This window comes from Sinocyclocheilus grahami, unplaced genomic scaffold, assembly GCF_001515645.1.
Source record: "Sinocyclocheilus grahami isolate Dianchi unplaced genomic scaffold, SAMN03320097.WGS_v1.1 scaffold1238.1, whole genome shotgun sequence".
In the NCBI taxonomy this organism is placed as follows: domain Eukaryota; kingdom Metazoa; phylum Chordata; class Actinopteri; order Cypriniformes; family Cyprinidae; genus Sinocyclocheilus; species Sinocyclocheilus grahami.
The window spans coordinates 72,323-98,286 of NW_015506417.1; the positions used below are offsets into that span (position 1 = coordinate 72,323).

The 25,964-nt window shown below is 38.9% G+C and overlaps 2 protein-coding genes across 4 annotated transcripts in view; both read left to right on the top strand.

Annotated features, from left to right (window-relative positions):
* LOC107568366 (oocyte zinc finger protein XlCOF6-like) overlaps window positions 1–21,670 on the top strand; it is a 55,118-nt gene extending 33,448 nt beyond the window's left edge. For 2 of the 3 annotated variants that reach the window (XM_016254322.1, XM_016254321.1), the window contains exon 3: window positions 5,655–6,115. In XM_016254322.1, coding sequence (XP_016109808.1) covers window positions 5,655–6,106 — 452 coding nt within the window. In that variant the 3' untranslated portion in view covers window positions 6,107–6,115. Of the gene's footprint in view, window positions 1–4,890; window positions 5,043–5,654; window positions 6,116–21,659 lie in introns of those variants that run through there. The other variant, XR_001606747.1, reaches the window with a different exon arrangement.
* Window positions 21,671–24,562: 2,892 nt separating this feature from the next.
* Window positions 24,563–25,964, top strand: part of LOC107568365 (heme-binding protein 1) — a 10,404-nt gene continuing 9,002 nt past the window's right edge. Inside the window, exon 1 of the mRNA XM_016254320.1 lies at window positions 24,563–24,668. Coding sequence (XP_016109806.1) covers window positions 24,591–24,668 — 78 coding nt within the window. The 5' untranslated portion in view covers window positions 24,563–24,590. The remainder of the gene's footprint in view (window positions 24,669–25,964) is intronic.

Here is a 25,964-nt window from a genome sequence, read left to right on the forward strand (position 1 = left end):
TAGCCAGCTGCGAACGTTCCGTCAGGGCAGTCAGGTTCCCCCGAAACCCAAGCTTCTTGTCAAGAAGATGGTGTCAATTGCGTTGAGAGACCAGTTGATCAAATCCATGATTTTTTTGATTTTTTAGTCTGGAGAGCAGTGCAGAGAGAGTCTCTCAAAATCAAGACAGTAGACAAGACGAGAGGAGCAAAAGCAGGGAAGGTAATGGGGGAGAAGACGGGGAGAAAATGCGACCGCCTTCGCTGAGACCCAAATGAGCCAATGAATGATGTTACATGTATTTATGGATCGTTGAATCCGCATTTGCAAATCATCACATGTGCGTGGACTGCTTTGAATTTGTGTCCGGTATTTTTGAGACCTTCCTGGCAGGTTAAGATTCATAAATATCTTTTTTGGGAGGATGTTCCGTTCAGCCAATCGCGGTGAGCTTTTAATCCTTGGTCTTATACACCAAAGTTGCTCAATCTGTAATGTTATCAAATAGGTGTTAAATGTCCAGCTATTTCATTTAATAACAACAATTATGTCATGTCTTCTGTTGTTATTAGTAGTAGTAGTAGTAGTAGTAGGCTATCACATTCGCAATAACTTTTGATCAGGCATTAAAAACAGCGAACGCACACAAGCGAAGAGATTTAGCATGGAGGATGAAAACCACACTCAACGAATGAGTAACGTCGTTTTTTTATCTGATGGCATTTTCTTATGATTATAGCTGGATTATAGCTGAATGGTAACTTTAAAACCCACTGACTACAAATCGTATTTAAAATTATGCAATAGTTTAGCATCCCTATTCTTCCTCTTCCTTCATTTCTTTCTCTACTCTAAGAACAATTCTTTCCCAATACATTACAACAACAGTGATGAAAAAAAAAAGTGGACAAACCATTAATTTTTGTTCAATGCGAGTGCTGTATGCTGGAATATGAGCAGTCATTTATTCCGTCTTCACCCGGGTGCTGATAGCGCGTGCGTGCACAGGTGAGACCTGAACAGCACACGTGATATGTGTTTAAACTAAACTCATGTAAGCTTTGCCAGTTTAAACATTTAAGAGCCTGAGGACACGAGCTTGCTCGAGCAGTGAGAAGATTTGTGCGTGCGCTCATCCGAAGACCGAAGTGTTTAAACGGACAAATTCACACAAAAATTAGATCAAAATAGCCGTCTTGGTAAGTATCCTATAGCAGACATAGGCGGCTGAACGTACTTACAGTTTCTTAAAGTGACAGCACTTTCTTAATTGTTACAGTAAACAAGAAATGTATTAAATAAAACCGATTGCTTATTACTGATTTGTGTCTGTCTAGCCTTCTTGAACCTTTGAAGTTACAAAAGCTGTTCAATCAAGAGCAGTGAGTGATTTCTTTGCTGTTGATTAATCTTTAATTTATACAGTCAAATATGCAATGCTGTTTTACATTTCATTACTTTATTCAATTTCTGTACCTAAAAAGTAATGTTATACCTACCTGAAAAAAACCCTGAAAATCACTGTTTATTTTATTTGTATCTTTGCTCTATTGTATTTATTTGTGCTGTTGCTTGTAGTTAGATAGATTGCAAATATTAAGCTCTCTCTGAAGTATTGTTTAAATGGACAAATTCACACAAAAATTAGATCAAAATGGACGTCTTGGTAAGTATCCTATAGCAGACAGGCGGCTGAACGTACTTAGAGTTTCTTAAAGTGACAGCACTTTCTTAATTGTTACAGTAAACAAAAAATGTATTAAATAAAACCGATTGCTTATTACTGATTTGTGTCTGTCTAGCCTTCTTGAACCTTTGAAGTTACAAAAGCTGTTCAATCAAGAGCAGTGAGTGATTTCTTTGCTGTTGATTAATCTTTAATTTATACAGTCAAATATGCAATGGTGTTTTACATTTCATTACTTTATTCAATTTTTGTTCCTAAAAAGTAATGTTAGACCTACCTGAAAAAAACCCTGAAAGTCACTGTTTATTTTATTTGTATCTTTGCTCTATTGTATTTATTTGTGCTGTTGCTTGTAGTTAGATAGATTGTTCTTATTTTCTTTATTTGTATTTGACAGTGTTACGGGGCTGACAAGACGTGAGACGTGCGGATCCATATGCAAAGCTTTTATTAGGAGAAGACAGAGACGTGGTCATAAAACAGGCATGGGTCGGATAATGGCAGACAGGTATAAGGCGGGCAAGACACAAGAATAACCTTAGGGCTAGCGTGGGTCGACGATTGGCAGACAGAGTCACAGGGGCAAGGCTAAAGGGAGAAATCCAAGAAAACAGGCGAAGATCAAAACCAGAGAAAACAGACAAGGCAAAACTAGGCTAGGAGGCTAACGGGGCTCTGTAGTGTAGCTATCAGACGATAAGTGCTAAACAATACTCGGCCCAGGGAAGGGATCAGAGTGAGTGTTAACTAGTGAGGGAGTGATATGAAACAGCTGGGTGCAATCAGTGTTAACAGCTGTGTGCAATCCGTGCTGAGTGCAATCAGTGCAATGAATGATGGGATATGTAGTCCGGGGAGATGTGCAACAGTGTGTAGTGCGAGAGTCAATGAAATTGGAAAGGGTGACCTCTGATGGCTAGCAGATGGAAGTTCATGGGCCGGATTCGTGACAGACAGTATAGTTTTTCCCTAAACATAGCACATACTGAACTGTACCGAAACTGTGACTCTAAAACCGTGATGCAAACCGAACCGTGAGAAAGTTGAACCGTTCCACCTCTAATATTTATATATAAATGTATTTTACAACAATACAAAGAGCAATGTGTGACAATTGAGCAGATTTAGACTTATTCACTTTTATTTGTAAATAAAAAATGTTTCACTAGATTTTTTTTTAATATTGTGCACCCGTGATTTTTCTAGAGTATCTTTTGCTGCTGAAATATCCAGTAACCTAGTTTATAATGGTAGTTTTGTCATAGATTATGATTGTATTTTTTCATTTATTTTTCATTAAAATGAAGTTGTCTATATGTAGTAGATTGTGTTTAACCACACAAAAGAGTGAAGATCAGGTCAACACAGAGAAGTATAGAAATTCTACATTGATTAAAAAAAAACTGCACTGGTATCGGATTGGATCGGTATCGGCAGATACTCAGAATTTTCAGTATCGGATCGGTTCTGAAAAAAATGGTATTGTTGCATCCCTAATTAAAATCACCCATAATAAAAACGGGGGCATTAGGAGTGTGCTGCAGCTGACGATGGCCACAGTCAACAATGAGTTGTTGGTGGGACATACACCGCACAAATAACGACATTCCCAAACTCCCTAGGGAGATAAAATGGTCTTAGGCTATTGCGGAGGAGTTCGACATCTGTGTTACAAACTCTCTCTCAGTGTATAATGTGTGCACTATCAGTTACTCACATGCATAATCCACCTCGTCTGATTTTTTTCGGATGATTCTGTCCTGTCAGCGCGGATGAGGGAACTTCCCCCCATTTCATCTGCCGAATGGGGAATGTCTTTGTTGAGCCAAGTTTCTGTGAACACCATCACACTAGAATCCAGATACTCAAAGCAGCCTTTGATGTTAGTCTGAAGCTCTTCCATTTTATTCCGAAGTGACCTGGCGTTACACAGTATCATGGAGGGTAGAGGTGGCCGATTCGTCCTCCGTTGGAGTCGCTGTCCTACCCCCCCCAACACCTCGTCTGCCTCCATTATTCAATCATCTCATCTACGCAGATATACAAAACACAAAAAATCGTTCATTATTGCTTTAATCTTCTCTAGCGATTTGTGTAGTCCAGTGGCATCGATTTAATGACCCAAATACTCAAGACTGTTTGAAAATGTTTATTTTTTCATGTTGGAATTTCAGACCATATTTTTCCAGTCTAGTGTCTTGAGGTGCTCCACATCATCTTGTCCTGTTATCAGTATGTCATATTGATAGCAGTGAGTGATTGGAATCCCCAAGAGAACTTGATCCATCGCTTTCTGAAATAATGCAGGAGCTGGGGCAATCTCGAAAGGTAGACGGTTATAGCAAAATAGCCCTTTTTGGGAGGATATGGTGAGTAATTTCCTCGACTCCTGTGCCACTGGCATCTGCAAGTAAGCGTTTGAAAAAGCCAGCTTACTGAATAACTGACCACCAGCCAGAGACGCAAAAAGATCTTCTGTGTGTGGAAGTGGGTAGTGGTCCACACAAATGGCTGGGTTGAGTGTCACTTTAAAATCACCACACAGTCTCACTGAACCATCTCTCTTGATCACTGGTACCACCGGTGTGGCCCACTCACTGTACTGTACTGGTGAAATCACTCCCATCTCTGTTAAACGTGTCAATTCAGCCTCTACTTTTGGTTGAATGGCGTATGGTACTACCCTTGGCTGATAGAATTGTGGAGTATGATCACGCTTTAGCCGAATTTTAACTTCAGTTCCTTCCATAGTGCCCAATTCTTTCTCAAAAACGTTGGGAGTGCCGATTTAACACAGTTTCTGTAGTGTCTGCAACTCCATGCTTGACTGTTTTTATGTCTTGCCAGTTAAGTTTTATAGATCTCATCCATTCTTTACCAGATAATGGTGGGGCATTACTGTTAACCACATACATTGGCAATCGTGCAGACTGATTTATTTAATTTTACTGCTAAGTTGATGACCCCTACTGGTGCTAGTGCTTCTCCAGTGTAGGTTTTTAAGATGTCGGTCAGCAGCAGTGGAATATGCTGCAAGTCATTACCATAGTTTTCATTTGAAATTAAGGACACTGCAGTGTTACTGAAGGAGCATTTTAAACTGATGTGCTCTACACTCTTATTTTTGTGTCGACACTCTTTTAATATAGTGATATAATGATTTACAAAGAGACAACACTTCTTGATTTCTTGTTGATTATGGCAAATCTGCTTCTTCCACACAGAGATTCAGCTGGAATATTCCCATCAGTTTATCAGTGCAGACGAGCATCAAAGCATGAGGAAGAAACCTGTAAAGACTGAGTTTAATAAAGAGGACAGAGAGATCCAGAACCCTGCAGAATCAAACACACTGAAGATACTGAAGAACAAACAGGTTGGTGTATATACTCATAGCGCCACCTGCTGGCAACAGGAAGTGGCATGGTTAACACTGTTATGGACTCCTAGGAACATATTAAAAAGCGTCAACAAGTGTTAAATAGGCTGGTAACATGCTATAAATATGATCAAACATGTTAGCAACACTTAGCTAAGTGCTAAAGCATGCTATTAACCCCATCAAACAGGAAGTTGTTGTAACTCATGCATACAATGTCCATGCCTCAATATGCCTCAAACTTCACATATTTGATTAGAGTCCTGGCCTGAAGACATCTACATGCTCATATTCGGTTATAGTTATAGCGCCACCTACTGGCAACAGGAAGTGACATGTTTAACACTGTGATGCATTATTAGCAACACAGTAAAATATCCCATTGTGTGCTAAACATGCTATAAATATGATCAAACATGCTAGCAACACTTACTAAGTGCTAAAGCATGCTATTAATACTATGAAACAGGAAGTTGTTGTAACTCATTCATACAATGTCCGGTCTTCTCCAAACTTCACATGTTTGATAAGAGTCCTGGCCTGTAAACATTTACATGCCAATATTTTTTTGAGTTACTGACAAATGAACTGTTTTTGCATTTATTTCAGAGTTGATTGAAGAAAATGAGCAGAATGAAGAATTGAGTGAAGTTGAGGAGAAAAATCACTTCGAAACTGGAGAAAAACCTTTGAGTTGCTGTCAAAGAAAACGGGTAATATTAAAGAAAACAAGAGCCAAGAAATCTTTCACCTGCACTCAGTGTGGAAAGAGTTTGACATCCAAACATAGTCTTGATGTTCACATGAGAATTCATACTGGAGAGAAACCGTTTACTTGTGATCAGTGTGGAAAGCGTTTCACACAATCAGCAAACCTTAAGCATCACATGAACATCCACACTGGAGAGAAACTGCACACATGTGATCAGTGCGGAAAAAACATTTTTGTGGGCTTCAAACCTGCAGCGGCACCTGAGAATTCATACAAAAGAGAAACCACATTCATGTCATTTGTGTGGAAAGAGTTTTTCACGTCTACATCGTTTGATATACTTTTGTAGGATTTCTAAATCTGGACGGAAACTTTTTCAAAGTTTTCCTTTTAGTAGATAAGATTAATGTGTATGCAAACTACTTGATATTTGATTGTGAATGAAAGCTTGTTTTATTCACCAAACATTGGTGTTAGGGAAAATGTGATATTCAGTATCATTCTCTGGTGATAATACTTTTATAAGAAGTTATTAAACTTGCAGAAATACTCTCCACGGGAGCATGTGATTCATGCGTGATAAAGGAACAGTATGGGGCGTGGCTAAGCCAATCCACAGCCAATATCTGATTGGAACAATCGCGTATGGGATGGACCAAATCGGGCCTGCTTAAAAACCCAATGCCTGAACAGATCGTGGCTCGCTTGCTTGCCCTCTCCCTCTCTAGACCTTTGGCTTTTTGCCTTGGTGACCGCGCTACAAAGTGCTCACCGGCTCTAACATCACACGAGTTCAGTTGAAACTTCGTGACTGCCAGAGATCTTCAAAAGCCTAAAGTCTTGCAAACTCAGACTCTTTCAGAAGAACTCCAAGACTTTGTCAAACTTCATGACTGCAGAAATCTTCAAAGCTTTGTCTTTGCAAACATAATCTGAGAAGAACTTCCAGCATCACGTCACAAGGAAACCAACCAATAGCCGGAGGGCATTCCCAGAAACTACGTCATCCAGACGCCAGATCAACAGCCAGTCAGCAACGGAATTCCCTCCTGTAGCCACAAGGAAACCATTCAGCTTTCCAGCTGTCACAAATGCAAGTAACAAACAAAGCTTCTATCTGCTGAACTGGTGTTGCTCATTTTAAGCAGTAAACATAAGCCAAGTCTCTGCTTTAGGAATTTTCTCAGGTTGAATTTAAAGAACTCGTAGAAAATGAGTAGAACTTTGGGACTTCATGCAACCTCCGTTAAAATCCTCATCCTTTCAACCGTATGTGTGTGTGTGTGTTTTCAGTAGTTTAGTTTGATGTAATCTAGAATAGCCAATAAATTCTTGTTTCATTTATAAAGAATCATTGTCTTGTGTTGTAATTTTAAAGTTAAACCTTGCCCAGATCACACGACCTGGCTCGTAGCCTATAACTTATCACAAGCATGTATTGACCTGTGGCCAGGGAAAAATACTAATATTCAAATTGTTAAGATACACAGACGTTAACGTCTCACTGGATGAATAGTTGATAGAGTGTAAACTATCAAATTTGAAATCCGTTCTAATCAGGTTGACTTTGAATCTTCAGATTCGATTCCTTTCAAAACCTGAGCTAAAATAATAATTAATTCCCTTACAAAAGTAATATAATCTTACACTTTACTGAATTTAATTGAGATGACTCCCCGTTTAAAAAAAACAAAGTGGTAGCGATCGGACAGGTAAGATTTAAGAATTTTAAAGCCTGCCCTTAAATACCTGTATAGTTTTTTAATTGATCTATGAGTATGTCATGATCTATAGTGTCGAACGCAGCACTAAGATAAAGTGAAACTAGCAATGAGATGCAGCCTTGGTCTGATGCAAGAAGCAAGTAATTTGTAAGTTTAACAAGTGCAGTTTCTGTGCTATGGTGGGGCCTAAAACCTGACTGATATTCTTCATAGGGCTAATTTGTTTTGCAAGAAGGAGTGCAATTGAGCAGACACAACTTTGTCTAAAATTTTAGACATAAAACGGAAGATTTGAAATGGGTCTGTAATTTGCCAGTTCTCTAGGATCTAGCTGTGGTTTCTTAATAAGAGGCTTAATAACTGCCAGCTTGAATGGTTTGAATATGACCTTCCTGTCCTTGACAGCAGCAGTCGCAGCTGTGGGCCTGGTGTCCCTCCGCTGCAATGAGCCAGGCACCGAAGAAGACCTGGATCTTGTGGTCTGCTGCTTTGAGTCTCCACAAAGTGCTCAATGAGGGACTCCATGGCATCACCAAAAAGGCCAAAGGAAGTTACCAGGGCATTAAGCAGAACTTCATGATCCAGCCTCATGAGGTCAGCTAGGTTCAACCATAGGTGCCTCTGTAGGATGACCAAAAAGCCCATAGCCTTGCCGATCGCCTGAGCAGCATGCTTTGTGGCCTTCAGAGTGAAGTCTGTCGGGTCGTGCAGATCGTTAATGGCATTCAGAGTGAGGGCTCCACACTCCGCCTTCTGCAGGAGCTTCGCCTGGGACACCAGCAGCACCACCATGGCATGCAGCACAGAAGTCGCCTCACCATCTGATACATAAGCTTTGTAAGAGAGGCTGGCGGTGACCCTGCACGGCTCAGAAGTGAGGCTGATGTCCAAGCCCAGGGTCTTAACTGCTGCAGGACTAGGGTAGGGAATCGAATATCGATTCCGATTCCAGAATCAGATACTTGTCAAATTAAAATTTTGATTCCGCCTGTCGAGTCCTGTGTTTTTTTTTCTTCATCTGTGAGGACCGGACCTAGCAATCTGCCAGGACCTTGCTCGCTAATTTAAGCGCTCTAAAGTTTGGCTACATTTGCAATCAGAAGCCAAAAAGCTAAGTATAATACATGAGATAGCTAAACATGTTGCAAGAGAGGTGTCACCACCAACATGACAAAGCACTTTAATTTAATAGCTCATTAAAGATTGCGAACACGATTCAAACACCAATGTGATTCTATTCCTAAATTACAATGATTTGTCTGTTTCATTCCACAACCTTTGACGTGTGCTATCAATGTTGTGATCACTTGGTTCATCCGTGCAGCATACGATCACACCAGTGTGATTTGAGCATTTAAATTAGCGTTCGCACTGCCATTGAACTAAAGAGAGCAGCTGTCATCTGTCATGAATGAAAACAGCTTCACAGTCTTTTCAGCCACACAGTATCATTATTTCTGTTACAAAAATTCAAATCACAGAAGTACTGGGATAAAAGTTTATAGTTCAGATATAAACTGTGTGTACGAAGTGTATGATAGCAATTAAAATAAAGTAAATCACCTTTTGAAAGTAATTTGACACTTCAAATGAAGATTTGTCGATTACATTGTTACACCAGTAGGTGGCGAAAGGGCTGTTAAAATGTATTTGTCTTTGAATCATACAAGAGATTTGTTCAGGAACGCTGATTCATCCAGTAATGAATCAAGTACATCTTGAGTGAGTCATTGAATCATTCAGTTATAAATTACATGTGATTTTGTTTAGTTGTCTAATGTTTTTTTCTTCAGAATCATGAAAGAACCACAACTTCCATTGGGGGGGAAAAAAATACAAATTTTTTTTCATAATCATGCAGTTATATTTTGCACACAAACAGCTCTTAAATAGTCCAGTAGCATGTTGATTTTTGTTCATGGTATTCAGCTCCAATAAATGGTTTGCAAAAAAGAGACAGGATATAGGTTTGATATCATTGTGCAATCAAATTGGAATTCAAAACTGGGAATCTAAAATAATCTGAATCGATAAGCAGAATCGGAATCAAAATTGGAATTGATAACATTCAAATGATGCCCAATCCTATGCAGGACGCAGGTGCGTGGTGATGGTTTCCTTGATGGGGGGAGTGCACACGTAACCGTGGGCCTCCACCCTGTCCATGTGCATGAAAATGGCCTGTGTGTTGGAGTGGGGCGCAGAGCACTCCTTCACAAACTGCTCGTGGATGTTGGAGGAAGAAGGGGACCTTGGCAGGTTCCTCCAGGGGGCTCCAAGTAAGCTCGAGCTCCTGGACAGCTTTGAACATGACACTCGCCAGCTCTTTCTGGAGGTCTGGGGGCCCATCGCTGTCTGGACAATGACGCTCCGGTCCCACCCAATCTTCTTTCTCGGAGGCCGAGATGGACATCGAGTCCTCGTCTTCTTCCTCCCGGCCGAATGACACAAAGTCCGCAATGTTCGAGCAGGTAATGATTCTAACACAATTGACGTGTGCATTGGATTTTATACTGCCTCTCGAGCTCGTCAATATTTGCATGTGATGCATACTTCGTGACAACTGACCAGTCAATTGGACTGGCGTGAGCCAATAGGACTTCAGGAAAGACTGGAAGGGAAAGAGTTCCCATAGAGGAGAGAAAGCTCTGCAATGTCGAGTGAAGCTCGAGAGGGAACTAGTATCTTACCAGCAAAGTTTAGATGGATGACGATTGTAATGGAGGTAAAGACAATCACAGTGACACACAGCAATTGTACAATATTAGACTCGCAAGTCCATTAATAATGTGCAAACAAACAGACCGTGTATGTGCACTCTTTGAAAGCTTTTTTTTACATGAGCACATTTCAGTATGGTTGCATGTCTGGCAAGTGTTTTATAATGGGCACTTGCTGAAGAAACATGTTTTTATAGGAGTTTGCAATGGTCAGTGGTGTTTATATACACATGGGCATCAACACTCACTCTGACAGAATAACTGTTCACTGGTGATGTTGAGTTGCCTTCAGATCACCATATTTGACTAATTATGAATGTTTTTATTTACTTTTTAAATTTGTGTTCTGCTCTGTTTAATAATTCTGAAAGGATGGTTAAGGCTGTATAGTGGTCTGTTGGCATCTCCGTGTGGTCCTGTTTGTTATTGCAGCTTGACTTGTAGTTATTTGTAAATGTATAGAAGCTAAACATTTATTTTTTTTCCTTACAGTTTTTGCTGTTGTACTGTATGTATTAATTGTGAATTATGTTTTTCTTTAGGATAGGGTACTTTCCCACCATGTAATACAAAATACCTCTAATTTTGTTTTCCTCCAGCTGCACTCCTTTTTCCGGGCTGCTCTCTTTAGGGTGAAAATGTGCTCATAAGACATGGTGTCAAACTGTTTTCCTTAATCTTCCTTAAAGGGGTCATAGGATGCTACATGCACTTTTACAAGTTGTTTGAACTGAAATGTGTGTTGGCAAAGGAGCAACTGTATCTAAAATGCTAGAAAAGAAGAACAAGAACAATCCAAGATCATGCCAATCAAATCCAGCTAACTGAGTTAGCGATGTACGAAGAACGGTTCCATGATAAAACAGAAACAATCACCATCTTTCATGTTTTCATGTACTGTACCTGATATATATTCAGACTAATCAATATTGAATTGATTTGAATCGAATTGGAAATCGAATCGAATTGAAAGCTTGAGCATACTTCACATTACCCCACATTAGTTAAACATACCGTAACTTCAAATGTTAGGCTGATGATACATGGGGCAACTCTTGGAGCAATTTTGCCGGGCAACTTTTTTTGAGCAATGTTGCTTGGGCACTTTCCCATTAAGAATAGGTAACAAATTTATATCTGGATACTTTAGATCAGTCGTAGGCCCTGTGTCTCACCTGGTTGCCCGTTAACAGCAACATTGCTCAAAATGTTGTCCCTTCATCAGCCTTAACTTATTTCTCTTATTTAACCAGTGGTTGGAGATCTAACTGCTCTTAGAAAAAAGTGAGATTTGAGATCGGTCTGTAATGAACTAATTCTCTAGGATCAAGTTGTGTTTTTTAATGAGAGGCTTAATAACAGTCAGTTTGAAGGTTTTGGGGACATATCCTAATGACAATTGTTACGTCCTCCCATTTAATCTAGGGGTAAATAGGGAACAACGAACAATAAACAGTGGAGAGACTTTGAGGATCTCCAGCTCTCCAGGCCCAAAATCACAAACAACCAAACTGACTTCATTTTTAAATGGCTTGAGTGCCTTTTATTCTTACTCAATCAGGGTTAAAAAAAAACTGTAATTTGAAAACAAAAATACAAACAAAGAAATATTATGTGGCTCATGTTTATTATAGTAATCTTGGGGAGTCTACTCCTAAAATGCTGACAAACCGATAGCAAACATATTTTACCCTTATTTCCAATGAACTTCTACAGAAACTGTTGCACAACAGGAAACAGTGAAGGTAAGCCCTGTATTCTCCGTACTTATACATGCCACCCCAACAATGTCTTTGCACGGTTTATCTGTCACACATCTTTTTTGTGTGTGAAGTTAACATAATGTAGCCTCTGTTTGTGCACTACAGCTTCTCAGTTGTTTTAGCACCCGAATGTTTTGTTGTAACAGCTGACAATCCTTTAGATTTCAGAGTGAAATGACAAACCACAGAGATTACTGAAATGAGTGCAGAGATTCAGACCTCTGTGGGTTTTCTGTATGTGATTCAGTCTGTTATAATGAATCAAACACTCAGTGGTACTGTTCCATAAATAACAATTAGTACCATAAAATCCCCTAAAATATGAAATAAAAAACATTATGAAACTAAAATATAGTACATTCATTTCACTGAAGTAAAAAAAAAGAAAAAAGAAAGAAAGCCAGAGAAGAGCAGAAGCAGGAGATGAAGTGATAATGATAAAAAGATCCAGAGTTTATTGAAAAATCTTAGTTGTGTGTGTTTCAGTGCTCAGACTTCATCTGACCAGCACACATCCAACAAGTAGTGTTTTACCAACCACAACAACATCCCATAAACCTCGAGTTTCCATAAACATTGCCTCTTATCTCTTATTCATACAGACACAACAGTTAATGAAACCTCAAAAAAAAAAATATATATATATATATCTGATAAAGGTAATTAGACGATATTTTGCTGAGTGTGCTATTGTGCTGGTATCTTAAGGATTGCCGTGGACAGCTGACTCCTAAAGTTTGTGATATTCTTCTTATTCTGTGTGGTGATCAGCTCACAGCAGTGACACAAATCAATCTTTTCCAATAAGTTTAAATTGATTTTTACCTTTTATGGGCATTTTTACCTTTATAAAGCCATTTTCTTTTCTAAAAGTGTGCATCATCTTGAGTCAAATTCTTACATTTGATCAGTGAATTAGAATAATAAGTCCTTTGGTCAACAAAATTCATCTTTTTGCAATGCAGAGGCAAGAGAAGCTGCATCTGAAGTGGCATTTAGATATATTTACACACTTTGTAAGACTCTTAATGAACTTCTTGTTTATTTAACTGTTGTAAAAAATCAATATAACATTTGTAATCATGCTAATTTTTGGAGAGAGAAAAACGGCACTCTTCGTGTTATATTAACTATATGAAATGATATAAATATATACATATTCTGCCCCATATCTTGAATTATGTGATAATTCTAAATGCATTTTAATAGACTGATTCATGCCGTGAAAGAACTCACTGTAAATGGGCGCGCACTAGTCTAACCTGCTAGACTTCATCACGTAATGTATGCAAGCACTCTGTAGGTGTTTGGAATTGTTTTTGCGATATACTCAATAATTTCAAATCGCACAACGTTAAAACGGAAATTACGATATTACCGCAGACGACATATATCGCACATCCCTAGTACTACAGAATTGAGTTATGATTTGCGCCTTATTGCGCGCAAACGCCCAAATACATACAAAATGATGTTAAAATGCCCATATTGGCGAGTGTTCACGTAAACTCAGTTGGTTTCTGCAGTGCTTAATTTGTAAATCAGAGGAGGGAGTTGCATCAGTTGCTTTTATAGTGTGCACATGTACTCTAAAAAAATTGTGGTTATTTTATTTCAACATTTTTTAGTGTTTGGGTAGTTTCTGTGTAACCCAGCTCCTGGGACAGGACAGTCGCAACAACCCAGTGGTTGTAATGAGCACGGATATTTTGCATCCTCTTCAGGTGAGAGTAGTTCTCAGTGCCGCCGACTTGCATTTCTGTGGTAAAATGAAGGTTTGTGTATGTTTTATTTAATCTATGAAACAGTTTCTTTGCTGTAAATCATTTTATTTTATGCAAAGCAAACTAAAGGATTGTGATATCAGTCACCTAAACCACCAATCTTTTCGCCAGGATTACATTTTTAGGTTTAATGTCCACTTCTAAAATGCATGTCAAATGAGTTTAAATGTAAGAAATATTGTATACATGTTTAAATGATAAAATATGTTGTATTAAGGACTGTATTTAACGAAAATAAAGTCAATTAGGCAAAGCAAGAAAGAAATTAAATTAAATGAAAAACTCAAACAAACGAAACTAACAGCAGTTGGTGAAATCCTAACTGAAATCAAATAATAATTTTAACATGGGGTGTCTATGGGACTGACTCACTATTGGAGCCAGCCTCTAGCGGCCAGTCGATGAATTGCAGTTTTAGTCACTTCCGTGCTGGTTTCGAGAGAGAGCGGGAGGTTGCTGCTTGGATTCTTGGGTGGGGAGGGGGCGTGGTCAATGGGAAATAGTCCTGCCACCACAGCTGGAAAAAATCTTAGAGTATTTTTTATCCTAGTAATGTTTAATTTGTATCAGTTTAACGCTTCTCGCAGCTATGTGAAAAATATCTGTCTGTCTATACACATAAAGTGTATAACTGGAACACAGTTCATTGATGGAGCTGAATCAGGTGAGAGAGAGAGATGCAGAGTAGGGGTACGCAAGGAACAGGATTAAGAACTGCTGCTTTAGGACATTGATTTTGAAACTTGTGAATCCAGTAGAATCTTTAGAAGACAGAATCGTGATTCATAAATGAATAGATTATTTCGTGCAGCCCTAGTTTTGATGGCATGGCAACAACTCTTCCTCTTCTCTAAAGCAGTGCAACATGGACCTGCCCCCTTTGTTGCATGTTCCTGGGGGCGGGTTTATGTAAATGTCAGGGTTTGTGATGTCACTAACCCAGGAAGTAGCTCGTTGTAGTCCCGACCAGCTGTAACTGTAGGCATTAAACTGCCATAACTATAAAAGACAATATCTCCGTTTGCATTGAACTTTCAACGTCGTAACTTTATGCTCAAACAGCAACATTATACACTAACTAACGTTTAAAAAATTTAAATCACAATCGACCACCTCTTTAATGAAAATGTACCGTTTTTACTTTTGTTTCAGAGTTGATTGAAGATAACGAGGAGAAAGAAGAATTGAGTGAAGTTGAGGATAAAAATCATGCCAAAAGTGGAGAAAAACCCAAACAGAAAGATTTTAAGAAAAGGACCAGGAAACCTTTCACTTGCACTCGGTGTGGAAAGAGTATCACAGACAAATGTCTTCTTGAGCTTCACATGAACATTCACACTGGAGAGAAACTGTACACAATTTGATCAGTGTGGAAAAACATTTTTGAGAGCTTCATACCTGACAACACACCTAAAATTTCATACAAAGGAGAAGCCACATTCATGTCATTTGTGTGGAAAGAGTTTTTCACGTCTACAAAGTTTGAAAGAACATCAGAAAACACATACTGGTGTGAGAGAGTACATGTGCTTTGAGTGTGAGAAGACTTTTACTTCACGAGAGGATCCACACTGGAGAGAAACCGTATCACTGCACTGCATGTGGGAAGTGTTTCAATCATTCATCTTCTCTACACAGTCATACAAACAACATTCACAGTAAGTAGATCATCTTCAGATCCAGCACTTTCAGATCTGATGCTGCGTTCTCACCAAATGTGACACAATAATGCATCAAGCAGTGAAATATCATCTGGATAAATCTGTCATTACAAGTGACATGACAGAAACACTATCTAAAGTTTTCAGTGAATAAAGTTCATCTTCAAAACCAGCAGATTAAATAATAATTTTAACATGGGGTGTCTATGGGACTGACTCACTATTGGAGCCAGCCTCTAGCGGCCAGTTGATGAATTGCAGTTTTAGTCACTTCCGTGTTGGTTTCACGAGAGAGAGCGGGAGGTTGCTGCTTGGATTCTTGGGTGGGGAAGGGGCGGGGTCAAATAGTCCTGCCACCACTGCTGCAAAAAATTCTAGAGTATATTTTATCCTAGTAATGTTTAATTTGTATCAGTTTAACGCTTCTCGCAGCTATGTGAAAAATATCTGTCTGTCTATACACATAAAGTGTATAACTGGAACACAGTTCATTGATGGAGCTGAATCAGGTGAGAGAGAGAGATGCAGAGTAGGGGTACGCAAGGAACAGGATTAAGAACTGCTGCTTTAGGACATTGATTTTGAAACTTGTGAATCCAGTAGAATCTTTAGAAGACAGAATCGTGATTCATAAATGAATAGATTATTTCGTGCAGCCCTAGTTTTGATGGCATGGCAACAACTCTTCCTCTTCTCTAAAGCAGCGCAGCATGGCCTTGCCCCTTTGTTGCATGTTTCCGGGGACGGGGTTTATGTAAATTTCAGGGTTTGTGATGTCACCAACCCGGGAAGGAGCTTGATGTAGTCCCTACCAGCTGTAACTGTAGGCATTAAACTGCCATAACTTTAAAAGACAATATCTCCGTTTGCATTGAACTTTCAACGTCGTAACTTTATGCTCAAACAGCAACATTATACACTAACTAACGTTTAAAAAATTTAAATCACAATCGACCACCTCTTTAATGAAAATGTACCGTTTTTACTTTTGTTTCAGAGTTGATTGAAGATAACGAGGAGAAAGAAGAATTGAGTGAAGTTGAGGATAAAAATCATGCCAAAAGTGGAGAAAAACCCAAACAGAAAGATTTTAAGAAAAGGACCAGGAAACCTTTCACTTGCACTCGGTGTGGAAAGAGTATCACAGACAAATGTCTTCTTGAGCTTCACATGAACATTCACACTGGAGAGAAACTGTACACAATTTGATCAGTGTGGAAAAACATTTTTGAGAGCTTCATACCTGACAACACACCTAAAATTTCATACAAAGGAGAAGCCACATTCATGTCATTTGTGTGGAAAGAGTTTTTCACGTCTACAAAGTTTGAAAGAACATCAGAAAACACATACTGGTGTGAGAGAGTACATGTGCTTTGAGTGTGAAAAGACTTTTACTTCAGCGGGCTGTTTAAAACTGCATGAGAGGATCCACACTGGAGAGAAACCATACAAGTGTTCACACTGTGACAAGAGATTCTCAGTCATACAAAAAACATCCACAGTAAGTAGATCATCTTCAGATCCAGCACTTTCAGGTCTGATTCGCATCATCACCAAATGTGACACAATAATGCATCAAGCAGTGAAATATCATCTGGATAAATCTGTCATTACAAGTGACATGACAGAAACACTATCTAAAGTTTTCAGTGAATAAAGTTCATCTTCAAAACCAGCAGATTTAACTGAGATTCAGATCATCTCAAAGATGGAGTTCCTCCCCAAAGAACAATGTCCAAAAGTTGTATTCTTGTATTTCATTTTGCTTCATGATATAAATTATATCATTGTGCTTTCTTATGGGTTTCATATTATGTTCAATATGTTTAATAAGCAGGATTGTAAGAACAGTAACACCATTAAAACCTTACTGATACCCATCCCTACTTGTCAGTAGGAGAGATCCAGCTCATTTTTGTATTTGCTCTGAGTAATTATTGATTAAATGGTACCTTTTTTATTAATGTTATCTTTACTTTTTATGTTTTATCAACAACTTTTATTGTCTGCTGATTGTATTTGAATCAGCCCAATTAACTATTTTACTCCACACACGTTTGTCTACATTAGCAACCCTTCTTCTTCTTCTTCTAATGGTGGGCGGTCGATCCTAATATCAATAGTATCTATACTAGCGTTGGTATGGTATCAGATCAATACTAGTGTGGTGGAATGGATGTTGCTACCACAACCCCCTCTGCTGAAGAACAGGAAGAACTCTCTACGGGTTTAACTGTGTCCTTCATCGGCTAGTTAAAGATTGTCTTGATTGCACCAAGATAAAAGCAGAGCGTGCCAGTTCCGTAGCGAGTATTCAGCTATTTTCCCGCATCTCCCGTTTTCTTTTGTGTTACCCTTGCCTGGTGGAGTCGTGTGGTTCAGGTTATTCACTTCTCTGTTTAAACCCAGGTATGTGGATGAATGGAATGTCAAATGCGAGATGTGTAATGTTGGTGTGTAACTGAAGTCTGTATCTTGCAGTTTGAGTGCAGTGAGGTATGTAATAGCGGGAGCTGTTTCATATCAGTCTGATTGACCCAGTGAGTATGATCCGGTTGTTTTATGTTTTAAATGTGTATGTTTCACAGATGTTAGCGTGTCTGTGTGCAGGTTTGGGGGACGTGCCCACCGGCTTATTTCCAGCTTAGAGCCATGGAGGGTGTCAGTATTTGGCAGGACGTCAGGACCTGGACTGCGCTGCTGTTTTGTCATCTTTGTTCTTATTGCCCTTATTAATTTATTTGTCTTTATTGTGTTTATTCCTTGTTTTGTGAATATTGGAGCGTTTATTTGGTGTCTTTTTTTCCCCCATGTTTACCTTTTGTGTAATTTGCGACTAAGTCTGCTGATGCAATGTAGGGTACAACGGGGCTAAAGGCGCCCCGGGGTAAAAGGCTCCTTTGAGATTATTTTCCTCTAAACCACTAGATGGCAGAAAAACTTGGCGTAGAACTTTCATTTTAGCAATGTCCAATAATTCAAGTCAAGTCACCTTTATTTATATTCTGTATCTGGGGCTCATCTAGTTGTCCTGGTCGCCGCTGTCTTTCAGGGCTGTGGAGGTCCTTTCTAGGTGCTGATCCATGATCTGGTCTGAATATGTACTGGGTCCGGGTGACTGCAGTGACCATCTGATCTGGATACAGACTGGATCTGGTGGCTACGGTGACCTCGGAATAAGAGAGAAACAGACTAATATTAGCGTAGATGCCATTCTTCTAGTGATGTAGCAAGTACATCAGTATTCTGTATCTGGGGCTCATCTAGTTGTCCTGGTCGCCGCTGTCTTTCAGGGCTGTAGAGGGCCTCTCTAGGTGCTGATCTGGATACGGACTGGATCCGGGTGACTGCAGTGACCATCTGATCTGGATACAGACTGGATCTGGTGGCTACGGTGACCTCGGAATAAGAGAGAAACAGACTAATATTAGCGTAGATGCCATTCTTCTAGTGATGTAGCAAGTACATCAGGTGTTATGAGAAGTGTTCCCGGTTCCGGTTGACCTAATTAATGCAGCCTAAAAATCCTCAAATCCTAATAATTCCTTGCGATCTCATCGCTGGTCTCCGTGCTCGACTCGCTCTGTGTTTGATTGGTTACAGAAACACTCTGCTGTATAAACACGTGCTGGAGCAGTTGAGGAGAAACCAGGTAACGGAACCCAGAATGGCTCACTGCATGAAGGGATTGATCAGAAACGCAATCACTGTTCTGGTTACATACTTCCACAGAAAACTGTCCATTGCCCTTAAAGACGTTCATTATAAAATATCACAGAAACAATGATTCACAAAACTTAGATCAAACGCACTTTGAACAGCTGAGCTGATATACTTATTTCTACAAAACAAAACCGGAAATCGAGAGGTTATGACGTCATTGGCAGGCAACACAATGACACAATGGACACGCTCCGTGTCACTAGTTAAAATTTCTTATTGCTCTGGATTTAAACATTCTTCGAAACATTTGGGATAATGTAAGTACACAAGTCAGCAAAATATATAACACTGTTCTAAAGGTTTTTGGATATTTTAATTAAAAAAATCTTACATATTGTGCCTTCAGTGCAAGCTTCAGTGTACTGTGTAGCAAGGCCTTGAACATTGGGGGACTGTCACAAAGCAAGGCCAGACACAACAGGTAAGTGCAAAACAGGATGGTTTATTGACTGGTTAAGCATAAGAATGGAATGGCTGAGGTAAAGGCTGGTGAGTGTCAACACAGTGAATGATTCCAGGGTTCTTATCTGCGTTCTGATGATGTGTGTCTTATACCGGTGTCGTGGAGATCGTGGAACAGATTCCAAGGAGTAGTTGGAGGATCGCTGGAGGAACAGAGGATAAGTCTTTCTAGGAGAATTCAGTAGAGAGAGCCCAGAACAGTCCATAGGAGTGAACGGTAGAACGGACAGTGAGTCACTGTGATGTGTGTGTATTCGTAGTGTGGCTTGATTGGTGACAGCAGGTGCGGGCATGGGCGTAGCTTGTGGGGGGCTCCCCCATAGCGATTTAAGAATTTTTCGAAATATTTATTTATAAAGTTTTTTCTATGAAGAAAAATGCATATAATGCAGTTAATAATACATGTAAAAGTTAATACATTTTAAATTGTTGTTGTAAGTAAATTAATAAATCAAAACAAACTTAACGTCTCCCTCAATCGCATTTGCGTAAGAATTGTCACGTGACAAATCTGCATTTTGGTGGATAATAGACTTAACGGTAATGCTTACACGAACTGCAGAGAAATCTGGAGACAACGAAAAGCTCAGATAAAGATATTAATGCCGTGCTTATGATTCCGGACCCGGACGATCAGATAAAGGTGATCCTCAGGAGGCAGCAGGTTTAGCCGCACACTACTTTTATGCCGACCATTTACATCCAAATGTTATTTAATTTTCACAGAACACAACCTTTAAATAGATTTTAGAATATAAACTGTTTATCGTCTATTCAATAAGAAATAAAAATGCCTCATTGTGCATTAACTTGAATCAAGCCCAACACATGTTTGTTTAAAAAAAACTTTTGATCAGAAATACAGAAAAAAAATTACATTTAAATGTGCAATTTAAAAATAACCGTTTTATATTTGAATATACTTTAAAATATAATTTATTCCTGTGAATCAAAGCTGAATTTTCAGCCTCATTACTCCAGTCTCCCTTCAGAAATCATTCTAATATGCTGATTTATAATCAATGTTGGAAACAGTTGTGCTGCTTTATATTTATTTTTTTATTTTGGGACCTGTGATACTTTTTCAGGATTCATTCAATAGCTACATTTGTTGCTAGGTGCTTTTGGAAGGAAAAAGTTGCTAGGGTACTCTGAAATAGAGACAATAGACACTAGACCATGGGAGAGCCCAGACATGAAGACCGTTTCAACCAATGTTTAGCTTATAACCCTCTGAACGTGCACACTAGACGATTCGAGCAGACCGCGAGACCACACACTTGATGATTGTAGGAACGATTTCACAGTGACACGAGATCTCACGGAGACTCGCCAGATCGAACGCGACTAGAGAAGAAAATCAAATGGAGGACAATCAAATGGAACAAACAAATGGAGATTTTTCTGGACAAAGATCTTTTGCGACAAGCCTTGAATTGGGCCACGCCCCCCTGATCGTTCTGGGGTGTAAACAAAGACTATAGAATACCCAAGACATGCCACTCATATAGTTTTGAATGGAGAAAAATACAACACTCAGTATGGCCGCTGTATCGAAAGAGAAGCCCCGCCTTCTGAGCAAAAGAGCCAATCACTAATCGATAAAGTTAGCGCGTCACCGCAGCTGCCGTTAGAAGCGCCCCGGTTGCTATAGTAAGAGTCAACGCTTTTATAACACTATTTGAGCAAAATAAACAACATTTATGATACCGTTGTTGTCAGATTTCTTTGGTGATTCCAAATATGAAATAAAGTCATTATTTTTGTTTTCTTTGCGCACAAAAAGTATTCTCGTAGCTTTGTTTAATTACGGTTGAACCGCTGATGTCACATGTATTATTTTACCGATCTCCTTGCTGCGTTTCTGAGTCTTGATCGTGTTAGGATCCTTGCTGTCTATGGAGGGTCAGAGAGCTCTCGGAGTTCATCAAAAATATCTTAATTTGTGTTCCGAAGATAAATGAAGGTCTTACGGGTTCGGAACGACATGAGGGTGAGTAATTACTGACATAATTTTCATTTTTGGGTGAACTATCCCTTTAATCACAAGCTTAGTGAACAGGTTTGGAAAATTTGATGTTTCCCCATTCAAAGAGAGAGGAGCTGCAATTGCATGCCCGAGAGGCGTTTTAAAGATGGCCGCTGAGTGACATGGCTTGTCTTAAAGGGACGGTGATATAAACCATGCTTAAAATCGGGGGATGCGATTGAGCTAGTTTTGAGTAACAAATTGTGTTTTTTTTGCGAAGACCTGGCAACCCTGGCCACTGGTTCAGTGAGTGGAGTGAAACATGAGCTTGATTTACTGCATGAAGCTGGTTTTTCCACATGAAGCTTTTATAGTGCGTCAGTGTGACGCATCCGAGCACTGATCTGACACCTGATCTGATCCGGATTAGCCTCTGAGTGTGTGTGTGTGTGTGTGTGTGTGTGTGTTTCTGACTCTGTGTATGTGTGTCTTTATCTTCAAATAAACGAAATCACTTTGAATCATGAACAGTGTGTGTGTGTGTGTCAGTGAATCTGTGCTGGAATTCAACGTTCCACAAAATCATACAAACAAAAGTCAAAATAAAACACACAGATTCTCCTGATTTACTGGGAAACAACACTAAGACCCAAATTATAAACCGAGATTATAAACCACAATGCATTTACACTGACGGACAAAATACTATTGTTACTAATGTTTTTGAGTTAAAAAGTCTCTTCTGCTCACCAAAAGCTGCATTTATTTGATCAGAAATGCAGTAAAAATTTTAAAATATTATTCCAATGTAAAGCAGCTGTTTTCTATGTGAATATCTGTTAAACTGTAATGTATTTCTGTGATGTGCAGCTGTATTTTCAGCATCATTCCTCCAGTCTTCAGTGTCACATGATCTTCAGAAATCAGTATAATATGCTGATCTGCTGCTCGAGAAATATTTCTGATTATTATCAATGTTGAAAACAGTCGTGCTGCACAATATGTTTGTGGAAACCGTGATACACTACCATTCAAATGTTTGGGGTAATACATTTCTACTGAATTGTTCATGAAAATCCAAACAGAACTTAGTGATATATATTAGTATATATAAAAATCCAAAGGAATTTTCTGTAAAGCAATTGTAGCACACTTGTAAGCAATGCAGTTATAAACCACTTCTGGTATTTTATCTGACTACACTAAAGTTTATTGTTATTAGTGTATTTATATTAAGCGTACTTAAGTAGCACAGTTGAGAAAATGTACTTATAACTATTACATTACTAACATTTTTCAAATAAAATCAATTAAATTTAAATTTAGGATAGCTATATAAAAGTGTTCTAACATTGAACTAATTTTTAAATCATTCAAAGCACACTTTTAAGAGATATACTAATAAAAGTTAAATGTATTTATTTATTATTATTAGTTATTGCTTCCATTGTCCTCATTTGTAAGTCGCTTTGGATAAAAGCGTCTGCTAAATGACTAAATGTAATGTAATGTAAAAGTCCTCTAAAAGTCCTATTTTTGTGGTAGTAAAAATCTGTTTAAATATCAGTGGTATTTAGTATACTTTAGCATTACTGAAGTAGAAATATACTTTTAATTATTGAACTTACAGTGTATAACTTTTTCAGTTTTATTTAGCACAAAAAAAAATAAGAATGTACTACAAATGTACTGGCTGGTATTGTATTTTTTCCAGGACCTTTACTGTCACTGTTCCTCAGCGGTGGAATGATCTTCCCAGATTCATGATGAACTAAACGACACGAGATAGAAGAACACGTGACTCTAAAACAGGTGAACATGGCTCCGAGTGTTTTCTGAGGTGAAAACATTAAACCATTCAAATTCGGTTTTGCATGATAAGCTATAGAGACGAGTAGCTCTGTATGGAAGCCAGTTTCTGCCACTGGATATTTAAAATAAAAGGTAATTGCGACTTTTTATCTCACAATTTTGTTTTCTATTTTTTCTTGCAGTTGCAAGTTTGTATGAGGTAATTCTGAGAAAAAAAAATTGCAATTTGCAATTCTGAGGGGAAAAAAAGACTGATATGCTCTCAGAATTGCGAATTTATATCTCGCAGTTGTGACTTTATAACTCGTAATTGGGAGTTTATATTACGAAATTCTGAGAAATAAAGTCAGAATTGTCAGCTTATATCTCGCAATTTTGACTTCATTTCTTACAATTGAGAGTTTATATCTCGCAATTCTGACTTTATATCAAGCAATTCTGAGAAAAAATGTGTAATGCGCATGGTGGAATTTATTTGGTAAATGTGTCTCCATCGTACTTTATGCACATTTTTTCTTATCGGATGAATAATATATTATACGTTTTTTTATGCGCATTTTCACAATTTATGCGCATCTTGGCGTTTCCATTCAGCATTTTTTTAATGATATTCCAAAATGTGCCTAAAAATAGGTGGATGGAAACACAGCTAGTGTTATTATTTTTACAAGAACACATCTGTGTGTGTGTGTGTGTGTGTGTGTGTGTGTTTATGTGGTTTATGAGGACACAAATTTGTATAATAACATGGGTATGACATAGGTATTACAACGAGAAGGTGATTTATGAGGACATTTTCAGTGTCCCCGTAATTCAAAACGCTTATAAATAATTCAGAATGAGTTTTTTTGAAAATCTGAAATAGCAGAAAGTCTCCTGTGAGGGGTAGGTTTAGGGGTAGGGTTGGTGTAGGGCAATAGAATATACGGTCTGTACAGTATAAAAACCATTACACCTATGGAGAGTCCCCATAAACCATAAAAACAAACCTGTGTGTGTGTGTTAGTCTTACTGATTGTGGCGTGTTTTGTCCTCAGGCTTGAGCTCGAGATGCTGCGTTTCTTCTCTGTGAGTCTCTGCGCTCTTGACTCTATAAGTGCAGTGATCCAGGCTGTTCTGTGATGACAGATGAAGCAGGAGGGAGGAGACGCGCAGCTCACACACACACACACACACACCTGACAGAGGCTTGATTCTTCAGCTGTGTTCAGCATGTTTGTCATGATCAAAAACTGGCTGCTTGGAGCCACCGAAGAGAGCGAGTATAAACTGCTGAGCACCGAGTGCAAGGTAACACACACACACACACACACACACTGTAATAACTCTCTGATTGATTGAAGTGTTAGTTACTGATAGTTCAGCTCACATCACTCTCTGCACCATCTCTAACTAATTATCTGCATGTTAACTTGTGCTTGTGTTTCCTTCGTATGAATCTGAGATTACGTTTGGCTCTTTTTCATCACAAAATCAAAAGGAAGAATTGAGAAATCAAGAATCAAGCCTATTTTTGGAGCTTTATGAGTTTTACATATTTGCATTCTGACGTAATGTGCACAACAATTAAACACATGGTCACAACTGTCATGTAAAGAAGTAGTAAGTTAAAAGTACAATTGTAAGTATAACATGGTATTAGTATATTGAATTAATGTAGCAAAAATGTTAAACATCTTTGTGTCTGGAGGTGATTGAGATCTTTGCACGACAGTAGTGTTACGGTGGTGACAGTTCGAGGTGAATGTCTGTAAAATAATGCAGAAAACCTTCACAATGTTAATAGTAAGCTTGTGGCGAAATGTGTTTTCGTGTGATTCTTTTGTGCTCGTGTCACGTCAAGATGAATCTCAGACATGGAGCTCAAATGTCACACAGTCGTGAGATCTGAGCCGTTAAAACACTCTTAATTACAGCTGACACACAATACACACACACACACACACGTTACACACGGTCAAATATGAATAATTAAACACATGAGCTAATATTAGCTGAGCAGCATTAATTACAGAGTCCAACTGTCACCTAGACAGACAATAATTACCACTCACACACACAGTGATTCTGTGTGTGAGTGTGTGTGTGTGTGTGTGTGTGTGTGTGTGGCTGAAGGCGTTTATTCTGCTGAAATGAACTGACTCACTGCTGACTGTCTGTCCCTCTGTCTCTCTCTCTCTCTCTCTCTCTGTCTCTTTCTGTCTGTCTGTCTGTCTCTCTCTCTCTCTCTGTGTCTCTCGCTCTCTGTGTCTGTCTCTCTCTCTCTCTCTCTCTCTCTGTCTGTCTGTCTGTCTCTCTGTGTCTGTCTCTCTGTCTCTCTGTCTCTCTCTGTCTTTTTCTGTCTGTCTGTCTGTCTCTCTCTCTCTCTCTGTGTGTCTATCTCTCTGTGTCTCTCTCTGTCTGTCTGTCTGTCTGTCTGTCTGTCTCTTTCTGTCTGTCTGTCTGTCTCTGTGTCTGTCTCTCTGTCTCTTTCTGTCTGTCTGTCTGTCTGTCTCTCTGTCTCTGTCTGTCTGTCTCTCTGTGTCTGTCTCTCTCTCTCTCTGTGTCTGTCTCTGTCTGTCTGTCTCTCTGTCTCTCTCTCTGTCT